The sequence below is a fragment of the Xyrauchen texanus genome, chromosome 32 (genome assembly GCF_025860055.1).
Source record: "Xyrauchen texanus isolate HMW12.3.18 chromosome 32, RBS_HiC_50CHRs, whole genome shotgun sequence".
NCBI lineage: Eukaryota > Metazoa > Chordata > Actinopteri > Cypriniformes > Catostomidae > Xyrauchen > Xyrauchen texanus.
The window spans coordinates 33,714,628-33,728,951 of record NC_068307.1 but is presented as its reverse complement, the minus strand read 5'-3'; the positions used below and the strand labels follow the sequence as shown (position 1 = coordinate 33,728,951).

At 40.7% G+C, this 14,324-nt stretch overlaps 1 protein-coding gene across 1 annotated transcript in view; it reads left to right on the top strand.

The window, feature by feature from the left end:
• Nucleotides 1-851: 851 nt before the first annotated feature.
• The window catches only part of LOC127626037 (calmodulin-binding transcription activator 1-like), a 461,362-nt gene continuing 447,889 nt past the window's right edge, over nt 852-14,324 (top strand). Inside the window, exons 1-2 of the mRNA XM_052101550.1 lie at nt 852-885; nt 4,139-4,240. Coding sequence (XP_051957510.1) covers nt 861-885; nt 4,139-4,240 — 127 coding nt within the window. The 5' untranslated portion in view covers nt 852-860. The remainder of the gene's footprint in view (nt 886-4,138; nt 4,241-14,324) is intronic.

Below are 14,324 nucleotides of genomic sequence, written 5' to 3'. Positions count from 1 at the left end.
GTCCTATGAGTGGAGCTGTTCTTTCAGCACCCTCTCCTTCAGCACGCGCGACTGGACAGCGCTCAATAACTCATGAACGAGCGTGGACCCTTCACACACGACCTGAAACATCTTATCCATGATACTTGTTTCACTGGCGTCACTGACGACAAACAATAACCTTTTAGAGTAAAACCCGTCTTCTTCTCTGTGCTTACACCCTTAACATTCTAAATCCGGAACAATCGTCTCCTGCTCGACCAGCAGATTAACGACTTTAACATCGCTATTAACATCAAATTACATGACACAGTGGGCCATGGTATAAATGCTTAGACTCCTAGGCACGTATCTGGATTAGCGGCGTTATAAAATAAAATGCTGTTTTTAATTTTTTTTATTGTCATTCCGCTCGGTGGGTAGATTAGAGTGCCTGCCCAGCATACATTAATATTCGTTAAATTGTAACGACTTCAAGAAACACATTTTGAGATTCGTTACATATTGCTGACTTTACGTTTTGCTTTTCATACATAGGCTATATAGGCCTAACCAGTTCCATGGTTTCCCCCTAAATTTGGGAGTAGCATCCAGTCAAAAATCTTATTGGTTGCTGGATTGTAAAGGTGTCTCCTAAATAAAACGAATTCACCAATGGCGTGAAAGGAATGGGGGAAAAGGTGGGATATGGATTTCGCAAATTCATGAAGCATCACATTGTCATTGTCACAATGGCCGCACTTTGCGGCCAATAGCAAACGCGATTCACGGACGCGCCTCCCGTATTTCGCCCCCTCCTCGAGCCGCGTCCTCGCCGTGAACGCGCGTGGTACCCCCCCTGTCGCGAGGAGGAGGAGGAGGATGTGGTGCGCGGAGGGGAAATGGCTGCCGAAAACAAGCCGGAAGGTAAGAGAGAAATAACAAGATATTTATTTTTCATTTTGCGATTTTAGCAACATTGAGGTCCATATGAGGATGAGGAGGCGCGGGTTGGCGCGCCAGCGAAAGTCGTTGACATTTTCGTTCGGCTTATGTTTATCGCGAAATGGCAAAAAAAAAAAAAAAAAGCTGGAGCGCTGATGGGATTAGCCATCTCTGAGACAGCTATTAAAATAACGGGAACGGAGTTAGGTAATCACGCGCTGCGTTCATTAGTTGACTCCTTTCATCTCAAAGCACACATAGCGGGTTTTCAAAGTGACACACATCCAAGTGAAGCAAAGCCACGGCATTCATTAGATAAAGAGAAATGTTTTATCTCATAACTGAGCCGCGCACATGAGCGCATCAGACGAAATGAACGCGGATGGTTCAGAGTGGGATTTCTCCACACCGCATGTAGGCTACGTTCCCCGTGGGCTGACAAACACGCAAGGAAAACAGCTCCGTTAAGTCAAACGCGGTCATCTACTTCATTTTTCTTTTAGCATTGAGCAGGGCGACGCTTTTAACTCCAAAAGCGATAAATGCAGATTTATGGTGATGCTCTAAAACGTGATTGATTTCTTTTCCACCTCCCACCAGAATCCCCCCTTATAGTGACTGAACCCACCGACAGCTGCTCGATGTGCTTCAGTCTTGTGTGGAATATCTTCCTAGAATTATGAATGTCTGGCCGCTCCTGTTTTGAAGCTGTCAGCAGTTATTTTTGTACATAAAAACATTTTCGCGCGGGATCGGAGAAGACACTATAGGACAAAAATTGAAGTGGAATTTTAATGAGGCAGGAAAATGAAAGGTACGTATCTCACCTTAAGAAATTGATTTTGAGACAGTTTTGAGTGGAAGCATCACTTATTTTCTCATTACTATATAAGCGTGCTCTATATACGCGGATATGGGGTTGAAAACAAACACTAAAGTTCACTTTGTTGCATGCTGTGCCGCCTAAAATCTGAACAAAGTACGTTTTGTGCATCATTCTTTGAGCATGCGTTTATTTAATATAGCCCTAATGTCTTTATTCTTTGAGATAAAACGATATTGCATCCGAATATTTTTTATGTATTTAATACAACGCGTTTTACAGGCCAATTATTCTATTTACTTTGAGCTTTTTGCTAAACTTAATGTTTTATACGGGCAGAAATAAAATGTAGACATTTAGCGTGAATCTAAAACGTCCTGGGAAGGAAATGCTAAATTGTTCAGTGATGTTGGAAAATTGGGTTTTGAAATGTTTAAAATATTAACCTCGAGTTTGTCAACACTGAATCATTTATTCAACTATTTTTTTAAGGCAGTCAAAGCACTCCTCGTCCACAATAACCACAAGGTGGCGGTATTGAGCTTAACATATAACAACCCAACCCCCACAACACACACACACACACACACACACACACACACACATAGAGAATAAAGAATTCAATCAAAGTTACAAAGTTGCCTTATGTGATTTGGGTGAGCTTGCAGAGTGCCTGTGTGGGACAGTAGCACGCATGTGAGCATTGAGACGAACAGGAATTTCTTATAGAATACATACATATAAATGACCCATGACTCTGGATCTATAGACATCTTACAAGTGTTTGGTGTATATCTTCATTTTTGCTATTGCTGAGAGATGACCTGGCCTGAAAAAGGTATTACAAAACCTTTCTTGTTTTACTTTATGTGCACATGTCAGGTAAACCACTGCTTTGCTCTTGTGCCACTTCTTAGTAAGAAAACTGTGTCATGATGGAATGTAAGTTTGGGGACAGTAATATTTCAGGCTATTTTACCCATTCAAGCTGCTAGAGAACAGAGAAAACATTGCCTCTTTTGACCCGTACGGCATAAAACTGTGTCATGCATTTTTATCTGACAGTCTTTTGCTCTTGCCAGCTTCCTAGATCAGATCTATTCTCTTCCTCCACACAGAAAACGTATTCTCCACTGGTTCTTGCCAACATGATGGCAGCTTACATACCAGGATGTGCTCCTCTCACTACCCCCCTTTTGGCTTTGACATGTTTTAAAGTTGTGTCTTGGAATGTTTCTTTGGCATGGAAAGTGTATGAGAACGTATTTTGTTCTGTCACGTACATGCCCAACTCACTTGTATTGTGCTGAGAACTGCAGGCTATGCAAGCTAAACTGTATATTTGGATGCTCATCAAATCTCAATTTCTCTAATTTATCAGAGAAGCAGAATCTCATGGTGTGGTATTGCATAAAATTGAGCTCCTGGGTGTTTCAGATCCATGCTTGGAATTACAAACAACTGCACTCTCATTAAAAAAATACAATTGATACAAATTTGGTTGCGTAGTGTTATCTAGCTTCTCTCAAGTTTTACCTAGCTAGATTACATGGTAAACCTACCACATGATAAAAGGGAGCTGTGTTCTCTGTTGCTATGTCTCCCACTTCTGAAGAAGATTTTAACTCAGTTAACCCTTTTTAAATGATTGATTTTTATGGATTGATTCAGCCAACTGAAATGGAGGGTGCAGTGTGGACAGTTCACCAGCCATCCCAGTTCTAAATCCTTGGCTATAACTTAAAGGGCCGATCTGTAAATGAATGACAATGTTCTCCAGTGTTTTGAAACCAACAAGGGGGGATATCAGCTCTTTTGGACTAGCTCTTCTGATTTCAGATCCAACAATTTAGGTGCATTTTGTCTTGTTAGGTATTGTACTTTGGTGCTCAAATGTTGGCTGTTTTCCTGCCAAGCCCATTTACGAATGCACTAAACCGCTTACCAGAAATTTGAAGAACCACATCATGTGCAATGATTCAATATTTAGATTTCAGATTTAGTCCTTAGCCAGCCTGATTGATTGCACACCTACATACACACCTTCAATATGTGGATGCTGGAAAAGCTCCTCTAGGCTCACAGAGGCAAGTGTGACAGCAACTATTTTTCTTTCTCTGTTGACCAGGGACTGTCCTTTAACTTGAAATAAACAAGTCACATGGGACTAGTGTGTGATTCGAAGTGACCTCTGCTGTTTGTACCAATCAGTTTTGGCTGGGCTATGCTTGCACTTGGCGACGTGACTTTATCAAAACGTCCCAACATCAATCATGCGGTGGGCTTGTGCAGTTTCAGTGGGCTCAGAAAGCAAGAGTAAATGCAATTAATGAACTCTGCATGAATAAAAAAAGTAGAGGGCATTGTATTTTTCTCCCCTCACTTTTCCCTCCCCACTGTGCCCCCTTGTAGGACTGAAGAAAATCCGTAATCCGGATCGAATGTACAGAACTGCTGTTGGTTACACTGGCCACGTTCCTCCTAAGAGTGTCAACGATGACACAGACAACAACAGTAAGAGAGCTGGCTTCCTTTTCCACTGCATCCCTCAAAACATGCAAACGTTATGTGTTGCTCATTCCCTCTGCCCATTCGTTTACATATAACCTCATTTTATGCTTAGGAAATCCTATCAAAGCATTGAAAGAGGTTAGCTATTATGTAAGAGCTGTATTTGTAATAAGCCAATGTTCAGTTACTAGGTGACGTTTAGTAGAGAAATAGACAAGAGGGAAAGGTGTGTGTGTGTGTGTGTGTGTGTGGGGGGGGGTTCTTGGTAGATCAGCTTAAAAAAGCCAGCATCTCATTTTCATTCAGCTCCATTATAGATGATGTTTATTCTTGCATGGCCATGCTGCTCCAGAACGAGCAGCTTATTTTTGGAAGCAGCAGCTCGTTGTCATGGCTAATCAACGCACAGCACTCTTTGAGCAGAGCCCAGGCGTGAGTTTGTGTGGGTGTGGATGAGGGTGTGTTCACCTCTTGGAGAGTTCCTTTTTTTTTTCTCTTTCCAGCCAATCTCAAGGCTGATCAAGGCTGTTGCGAAGAGACTCTCAGTTAATGAAGACACTACGACATGGACGCTAAGTGGCAGGAGTTCTGCTTCTCAGTTGTTGCAGGCTAATAGTAATTAACAGTTGATGGATACACGTCTCAACAGTTTCTGGCCATGTTGGCGGTCAGGGTTAAGGCTAGGCTATGCTTAGTTTTTTCACATGCCGTTCCATCAGGTGCATGGTCAAATGCTCTGCCATTAAAAGTAGACTCGTTTGAATTCAATGACACCACAACTTTTAGCACAATTAATGGCAGGTGCATGTGCATAAGCCACGTAAGGTAATAATGTCTAGGTAATATAAGGCAATATTGTCTAGGGCCCTGTTTACCCCTTGTATCAAAATGTGTTTTGGGGAGACAATCACAAATGTCTTGTGACCACTTTTGAGGGCAGGGTCTCTGATTTCATGACAATATACATGTACATTAATAATTATGTCAGTATATTGCACAAAACCGGCAAAGCTTAAACACTTGTTTGAGCGAATTGGTTGATTGACAAGTAAGAAGGCGACTCTTCGCTGCTGTTCGAAAGGATGAGAATTTACACTACGAGCCTAATTTGGTCACTTGCGTTTACAAACACTTTTGACCACCTCTGAATGATGTTGAAGTGAAAGAATCTCAAAATGTTATGGACCCCATTTACACCTGTCTTTAACATTGTCTAGTTTCAAACTGGTCTCTCAAAAAGCATCTTAATTAAAGGTGTAAATAAGGCCTAGAAAAACTAGGCTGCATGCGGACAGTCTGGTCATACTGTGGAAATGACGACATTTGCGTCACGTGTACTGTGCACAAGACGTTGGGGAACATGGAAAACCAAAGTATACTTTGGCCTGGGTTTGCATAGCAGCAGGTTTTGGGATTAACTCAACAGTCTTTGTTGACATATGCAGATAATCCAATGATTACGATTTTCAAATTAAGCATATAAAGCATTTTTCAGTGGTAGACATTGCCCTTGAACTTTGAATCCATGGACATATTGAAATGTGTTAGAATGTGAGGATAAAAGCAGATCCAGTTCAGGCCAGCCCTCTACATGGACCCGATTTCAGCCTGGTTCTTTTGCTTTGTTGAGCCAGGAAAAGCTTTGGGAGCCAACTGGGACAGAACTAAAATGTCGAAGAGAGCTAATTGGGAGGAATCCTGGTCTGCCGTTCCTTGCTTTCCCCCTCTCCTCTTCCCTTGTGTCCAGTGTAGCCTTTTTCCTCCACCGGTGAAAGTCCCCAGATGAACTACACCCACTTATTAAGGCAGCCACACTGCACATCATCATATTTTTAGATGTGTTTCTTTTAGGCCTGTGTGCGTTTCATTCTTGCCACACCCTTTCTTGTTCAAGTAATGTATTAAAACATGATTTTACATCGTTTTTTGGGACAAGAGGCACTGGAAAAGAAGCAGTTAGCTTTAGGAGACAATGGAGAATCATCCCTTGTCTTACTTCAATAGAAGGATGACAGTGCATTAATTTGCATTTTCGTTAGAAAGCCAGTATCCAATATCTTCAGTGTTTTATCAGCCAAGGCTTTATTTTCAAAAACGCCCTAAGAAAAAAAAAGCAAATAAGTAAGAACTTTCTGCTCTACAGATCTTTTAAAATGGTTTAGATAAACTTTTATTGAGATACAGCAAATAACGAGAGGTTTTGTTCGTGTCAGAGAGAAGCAAACAGTTGACTGAGCTGCTCTACCAAAGGCTAGCAGAGAGACGCTGGTCTCTTGGGAGACCCAGAGACAAACACTTGAGGTCATCGTGGTAGAAGCGACCTTCTTTCTTGCAGGAATTCAAAGTCTGAGAGGCTTCTTTGTGACTGAGCAACATCTTGCTATCCAAACAGTTTATGATAATTGTGCCAAGCGCTAGCGTGTCGGGCGTCTGGTAACGCTTCACTTGGCGGAGGCTTATGCCACTCTTCATAACAATCATGCCTCATCTGTGCGTGCCAGCACACATTCACTTTACTCAGTCTCGGGGAGTAAGTCACGACCGAGTCAGTGGAGCATGGGTTCCTTTTAGGTCTTTCTCCAGCTAGTTTACCATCCCTTTGTAGGGCAGCCCTTTGAAGAAGATGGCAAGGTGTTTTAGAGACCTAAATCAAACAGAGATTAAAAAGAAGCTGTTTAGCAATTCAGACCTTACCTTCAATGTTTTTTGTGCCTTTTGTAGAGTGTAATTGGATATCTTGTGCTATGCTGTTAGTAACAGACATTAGGTTATTATGAGTTACATAAAGACTCAGACATGGAGTACATGATTCTAACAAGGAGCCATTGAAGAGCATAGCAATGATAATATGCATTTTTTACTGTGATGATGGAGAGCGAGAGAGAGCGACAGCTGAAGAAGGAAAGAAAACAGGAGCACATTGTTTGCCAGAACTCGAAAGTGCATTTTGTATGCATAGCTCAACTCTTTATCCATTTCTATTCATACACGCATTTGCATGATTGAGTCCATGTGTATTTGAGCATTTCTCATATCCTGTGTCTTGTTTATGCCACTGAACGCCTTTGGTTGTCAATGTTGCATGGATTTGCATGTTGGTTTTATGCTTCCAGGTGTATGACAATGGTTCAAGCTAGTGTTTGCAATTGTTTTGTTGTAATTCATATCAAAAGCATGGTTCTATATGTATTTGTTTGCATTTTTTTATATATTAGGCATCAATGTCTGAAAGGGTTAGGCAAAGGTTTGGGTTAGGGTGTGTTGAAATCTATTTACATATTTTACATTTAATGAATACTTGTATTACATTTCCATTATTTGCTAAATTCATTTTTGTTTTAATCATAGAAATGTAGATTTTTGCAACCTGTAGATTGTTACATTCTTAATTCCTTCATCTAGACATTAATATCACACTGATCAAGGATATGAAGTACACATTTTTGCCAGTAAAAATTATTTAGATGATTCTTAACCCAAGGATCCTATGAAATCCTAAGCTTTATTGACAAGTATGCTTCCACATACAAGGATTTTTTCTTGATGACAGAAGCTTCGAGTGCACAAACAATAAAACAAGATAGAGATAATAATAAAAAAAACAGAATAAAAATAATAATAAAGAGCAAATAGAAAAGTATATATATATATATATATATATATATATATATATATATATATATATATATATATATATATATATATATATATAGAAATACACAATAAGACAAAAATATACATACAATATGTACAAATACAAATCTTTTATATACAGTGCAAGGGGGTGTAATGCAGAAGAGGTAGGATATGTTAAATAATATAATTGACTAGGCTGTGTATTGCACGTAATTATAATATAGTTTCAACTGTTCGTGAGATGGATAGCCTGAGGCAAAAACTGTTCTTTTGCCTGATGGTTCTGGTGCTCAGTGCTCTGTTGCGTTGGCCAGAAGGCAACAGTTCAAAGAGGTAGTGGGCTGGGTGAGTGGGGTCCAGAGTGATTTTACCAGCCGTTTTCCTCACTGTGGAAGTTTACAGTTCTTGAAGAGAGGGCAAGGGGCAACCAATAATCTGCTCAGCAGTAGGAACTGTCCTTTGTAGTCTTCTGATGTCCGATTTTGTTGATGAATCAAACCAGACAGTTATTGAAGTGCAGAGGACAGACTCTATGACTGCTGAGTAGAACTTGATTAGCAGCACCTGAGGCAGGTTGAAGTTCCTGAACTGGTGAAGGGAGTACAACCTCTGCTGGACCTTTTTAACAATGGGAGTCAATGTGGGTCTCCCACTTCAGGTCCTGTGAGATGATAGTCCCCAGGAACCTGAATGACTCCACTGCTGCCACATAGCTGCTCAGAATGGTGAGCGGGGTCAATGTTGGGGTGTTCCTCCTAAAGTCCACAATCATCTCCACTGTTTATAGTGTTCAGCCCCAGGTTGTTTTGACTGCACCAGACAGCCAGCTGTTCAACCTTCCTTCTGTATGCAGACAACTATCCTGGACGAGGCCAATGACAGTAGTATCATCTGCAAACTTTAGGAGCTTGACAGAGGGGTCCTTGGTGGTGCAGTCATTTGTGTAAAGGGGGAAGAGTAGTGGGGAGTGCACACATCCAGGGATGCACCAGCGCTGATTATACAGGTGCTGGAAGTGAATTTCCCCAGTCTCACTAACTGCTGCCTATCTGTCAGAAAGCTGGTGATCCACTGACAGATAAAGGTGGGAAAAGAGAGTTGGTTTAATTTAGTCCAGAGAATAGCTGGGATGATGGTGTTGAAAGCAAAACTGAAGTTCACTAAAAGGATCCCTGCATATGTCCCTGGTCTGTACAGATTCTGCATCATCCACAGACCTGTTTTCTCTATAAGCAGATGATCTATGTAGTTCTGGACTTTTATCAGAGAAATAAACAAAAAAGACAAGTTTGAGAAGACAAAACTTTCCAAACTCCTTCAAAACACAGTTTCTACATAGTGAGATTACATCAATTTAGCATTTTAATGTGTAAAAAGCACAAGCCTTGTAAATAATCTTCATTAGCCAAATGCCATTTAGCTATCTGGCAAATTATCTATTGAAAGGCGCAGATGTGGCCACTGATGGTGATGAAGGCATGTAGCCAGTGAAGGAGATGTAGTATGAAGCAGAACAATAGAGCAATCATGACAATCAATGATTGGTATTGATCTTGGAGTGGGTGGGATGAGTGAAATTGAAACTGACCAGTTGGACCCGGATCCCATTTGAATTAGAAAAGGTGGTAAAACGGCATGCCAAATGATGTCATGGCACTGGCCGGACGCAAGTTTCCTTTAATGGCTTTAGGACGGCACATTATTCTTTGTTAAAAGGAAATGTGAATCATTGTCAGGCCATTTCCCTGTGGGGGGAAAAATAGATGTATCATTCTTTTATCCCCATCTTCCATTTTTTTATGCTCACTCTGTCATTATAGTTTCTTTATGATAAGGATTATGATCACACAATCATCCTGTCAAAATGCTTTATATTGGTATGATTAGTTATGAAAAAGCATTGCGGCCCAGAGAATTAAGTATTATTCTGAAATTGGTTCTCACAGAACATTTCAAGAAAGTATTTTGGTCCTATTTTACTTTTAAGTAAAAGAAACATATAAGAATTATATGATGCGTATAGGAAATGAAGCATATTTTTAGAGCCATTAAGATTTTTAACATTGCTTCCATGACCGTTATGTTATGCATATTTTACCCCCATAATCAGGGCTGTAGCTAGGGAATTCTGTGCCCCTAAAAAGAATATTGATGTGGGCCCTCACCACCCATATCCTATACCCAATGAAGAGTGCTATGTAACCTACCTACATATATAATTACTGTATAAATATTATATACAGGGTTGGGAGGGTTACCTCCACTACAGATTACGGAATACATGCTGTAATATGTAATCTGCAATGTATTCCATCAGATTCCTCAAGGTCAGTAATACAATCTTTGGATTACTACTTCTGCACTAGTAGATTTTTTCACTTGTTTTTACTATAAAAAAATTATGCCAGTACAGTAAGACAAAATACACATGTTAAAAATGCATTCTCTGAAAAAAGCCTTATTCGGACTGGCCTACTCTCCTCATCTCTGGAGGGAAGACGCTGCCCTTCCAGCCATTCCGCCAGCCAATGGTCCACCCAGCCTTCTGGGAACCAGGGGAGAGATGAGGGGAGGGAGAGAGGAGAGAGAGTGCAAAACTTGCTTGCCAGTCCCCGGACAAGCCGTCGCCGCTGGCAGTGGCTCCTCTGACTCCTGGCGGCTGGCAGTGGCTCCTTCCCTGCCGGACGGCAGAGGTGAGGACTCCACAACAGCGCATCCCTCCTCCTTCCTGGGTTTCAGCACCAGTGTAACGGGTAAAGGATAGGCAAGGACGAGGCGGGAACCAATAGAACAGTCAACGTAAACTTTAATGACATAAATTAACTTAAAACAACATAAAACACATAGACACAAGCACACATACACACAGTGGCCACATGTATCTCTCTCGAACTGGCGTCTCCGGCTCCCCTTTATCTCTCTCTTAGTATAAGAATATTAGTCTTGGATTAGTTGACTCAGCGCCAACTGTGCACCCTCACAGCCCGGCCATACCCTCCTCCTCTTCACAATATTTTTTACAGAAATGATCAGGGCCCATCCCGTTTGATATCCCTTCTGTGCACTATACCACTATAAAAATGTATTGATAGACTGGGCACCTTCAGCTCTCCTGGCCTTCCGCTATTACTTTTCTACTCATTTCTGGTACCCAGAATAGTTTTTTTTTGTCCTGATATTAGTGTGTGTCTCAGTCTCCAGTCATTTCCATTACTTTATTTGACAAGACGCAATAGCCCTTGTGGAAATCTCAGAAAAATGTCAATGTCTGAACGCTGATTGGTGGTGTTTACAGGTTGAGGGCGGGAATTTATAGTTTGTTGGTGTGCTCAGCTGTTTGTCATCCTGAAGTAATTTAAATTAATTAATTTATATTAACCAACTGGACTAAACCATTATTAGGGAGGGGAGGGGAGATGGGTGACATTGATTTGGAGACTTATTTTACCAATATTGCATGTTTTAAAATGAACTCGGTATGTCTCTGTATCTATATGATCATTTAGTATCATTGTGTAGGGGCCTATAGCATAACTACTGGAGTTTTTGTTGGCCCCCTGGGCTGTGGGCCTCTAGAAATGGCACCACCTTTCACCCTTCTAGAGACAACCCTGTCTGAAATGCGAATAAAGATGGTGATTTTTATATTTTCATTACGACAATGCTTTTTTAGATTATTTACATTTTAAAGTATTTATACATCATAGAAGTATGTCATAAATGGTATTGCCTTTTTTAAAACTTGGTACTGCCTTTAATTTTTGATGATTTTAATAAAAATAAAAAAACGGTTAAACAATGACTGTTACGATACAGATTATCATCAAATAAAACAATGGGAATTGTAGAAGTAAAACTTCCAGACACGTTACAGTAATGAGAATTGGGGAGATAATCCAGTTAATATCTGTCATTAAATGTTTCGTTGACTGCTCAGCCTGTTCCCGCCTCCTCCTGGCCCATCCTTACCCGTTACAGTATTGATTTAAGATTAAATATTGCATGGCCATTTCCTTGACAGGTTGTGTAAGAATCCCCCAGAATTCAGTAAACAAGGCCTCAATGCATTTTAGAATTGGTGCTAGTGAAACTAATCACAGAGAAAGGTGAACAAAAATAGGAAAACTGAAAGAACAGGTAAAGAAAAGGTTTCCCATCATTGTGGCACAAATGCAAGAGGACACTATCGATTTGAGATCTGTTTTTGTCAGCCCTATTTATCCCATCCTAAAACAAGCTTGGCTCTTTTTCTCTGAAGTAATGTTTGCTCAAGCTGCCATGACAGATACAGTAAAACAGCCCTACACCGGAAGAGCTTTTAAAAAGGAATGGATAAACCCCAGATTAGCACTTAGATTCACACGATTTTCTGGCTCAGAGGGGCCGGAGAAGGAGGACTGGTGCTGGAGGTCATAGCAGCCCACTTGCCTAGACTTGGAGAGCACTACTGGGGTGGAAAACAAGTCTACACCTCTTGCCTTACAGCATTCACACTGCAGACTCCCTGACCTTGAGTTACTTCAGTAGATACTAAATCATTTTGACTGACATAGTCCAACCCTTCAAGTCATTGCTAATGCAGTAGAAATTTTATTGCACCAAAAATAGAAAAAAAAAAATTCTCCCCTCACACACAGCAGAGAATGTGGCGTTTTATCTGCTGGTGGATTTATTAACTGCAGTTGGAGGTTGATATGCCCAAGGGAGTCAAAGGTCATTATTGAGGGTTTAAACCTCTGATATAAGGGCCACATAAGGTCAGAAGGGATGCATTGGCTTGCTGAAAGAGATGAACCGATTCCTTCTCATTCCTCTTGGCTATGTGTAGAAGCTTATCGAAGGCTACTGGTAATTGGCCAGACCACCATCAGCTCAATACAACGTCACAACTTGAACCTCTGCTGCATAACTACAATCAATGAAGAATGACCTTCAACAAGCTGACTTGGTAATAAGGCTGGGTATCAATACAGATTTCCCAATTTGTTTCCGATTCACAAGCTCTTGATTTGATTCCAATTTGATTTGATTCGATTCCAATTGAATTTCAGTTATAATGTCCATTTTGCTTACATATAATAATAATAATAATTCCTTATATTTATATAGCGCTTTTCTAGGCACTCAAAGCACTTTACATAGTATAGGGGGTATAGAGTGTCTTTTTACAGTATATTCTTCCCGTCAATATGATGGGGCATTAGGACCTACACAGATCGCAAGGTGAGCACCCCCTGCTGGCCTCCCTAATACCACTTCCAGCATTTTGATACCACAACTAACTTAACTAATTTGAGGAAGCGTTGTTTTAAGTTCTCAAGTCATTAATAAAGACAAGTAAACAGTTAGTAATAAAATAAAACAATAGAACAACGATACAAAGAATCGTTAAGAAAACCATGAATTGAAAAATTCAGAAATTGAAATAAGTTATGAAATGTGACATAAAACTACTTAAATTACTTGTCTCTACTGTGTGAATAAAATATATTAATACTTTTTAAAGCCACTAAAGTTACATCCCAGCAAACAGGGGATGTTCACCAATGTACGCTTAGGTTTGCATTTTTGTATCCTTTGATGCGGGACATTTCCAGATGTTCACTACTGGTCCCATTTTTATGGGACGTTTGGGTACATCCCTGTTTCATCCCATTAACATCTCTTCGTCTTTGGTCACTCCGCCAATATTTTCACAACATTGAGTGATCTTGTGTTGCAAGCAGGGATGGATTACCGACCGGGCCAATGGGGCCAGTGCCCAGGGGCCCTTGACTGCCCAGGGGTGCCCTGGGCTTTAAGGCTGTGCGATCTAGTGTGGTGACCCCCACTTGCAAAGGCCCTGTTGCCAATTATCTCATTATATATATATATATATATATATATATATATATATATATATATATATATATACACTCACCTAAAGGATTATTAGGAACACCTGTTCAATTTCTCACTAATGCAATTATCTAATCAACCAATCACATGGCAGTTGCTTCAATGCATTTAGGGTGTGGTCCTGGTCAAGACAATCTCCTGAACTCCAAACTGAATGTCAGAATGGGAAAGAAAGGTGATTTAAGCAATTTTGAGCGTGACATGGTTGTTGGTGCCAGACGGGCGGTCAGAGTATTTCACAATCTGCTCAGTTACTGGGATTTTCACGCACAACCATTTCTAGGGTTTACAAAGAATGGTGTGAAAAGGGAAAAACATCCAGTATGTGGCAGTCCTGTGGGCGAAAATGCCTTGTTGATGCTAGAGGTCAGAGGAGAATGGGCCGACTGATTCAAGCTGATAGAAGAGCAACTTTGCCTGAAATAACCACTCGTTACAACCGAGGTATGCAGCAAAGCATTTGTGAAGCCACAACATGCACAACCTTGAGGCGGATGGGCTACAACAGCAGAAGACCCCACCGGATACCACTCATCTCCACTACAAATAGGAA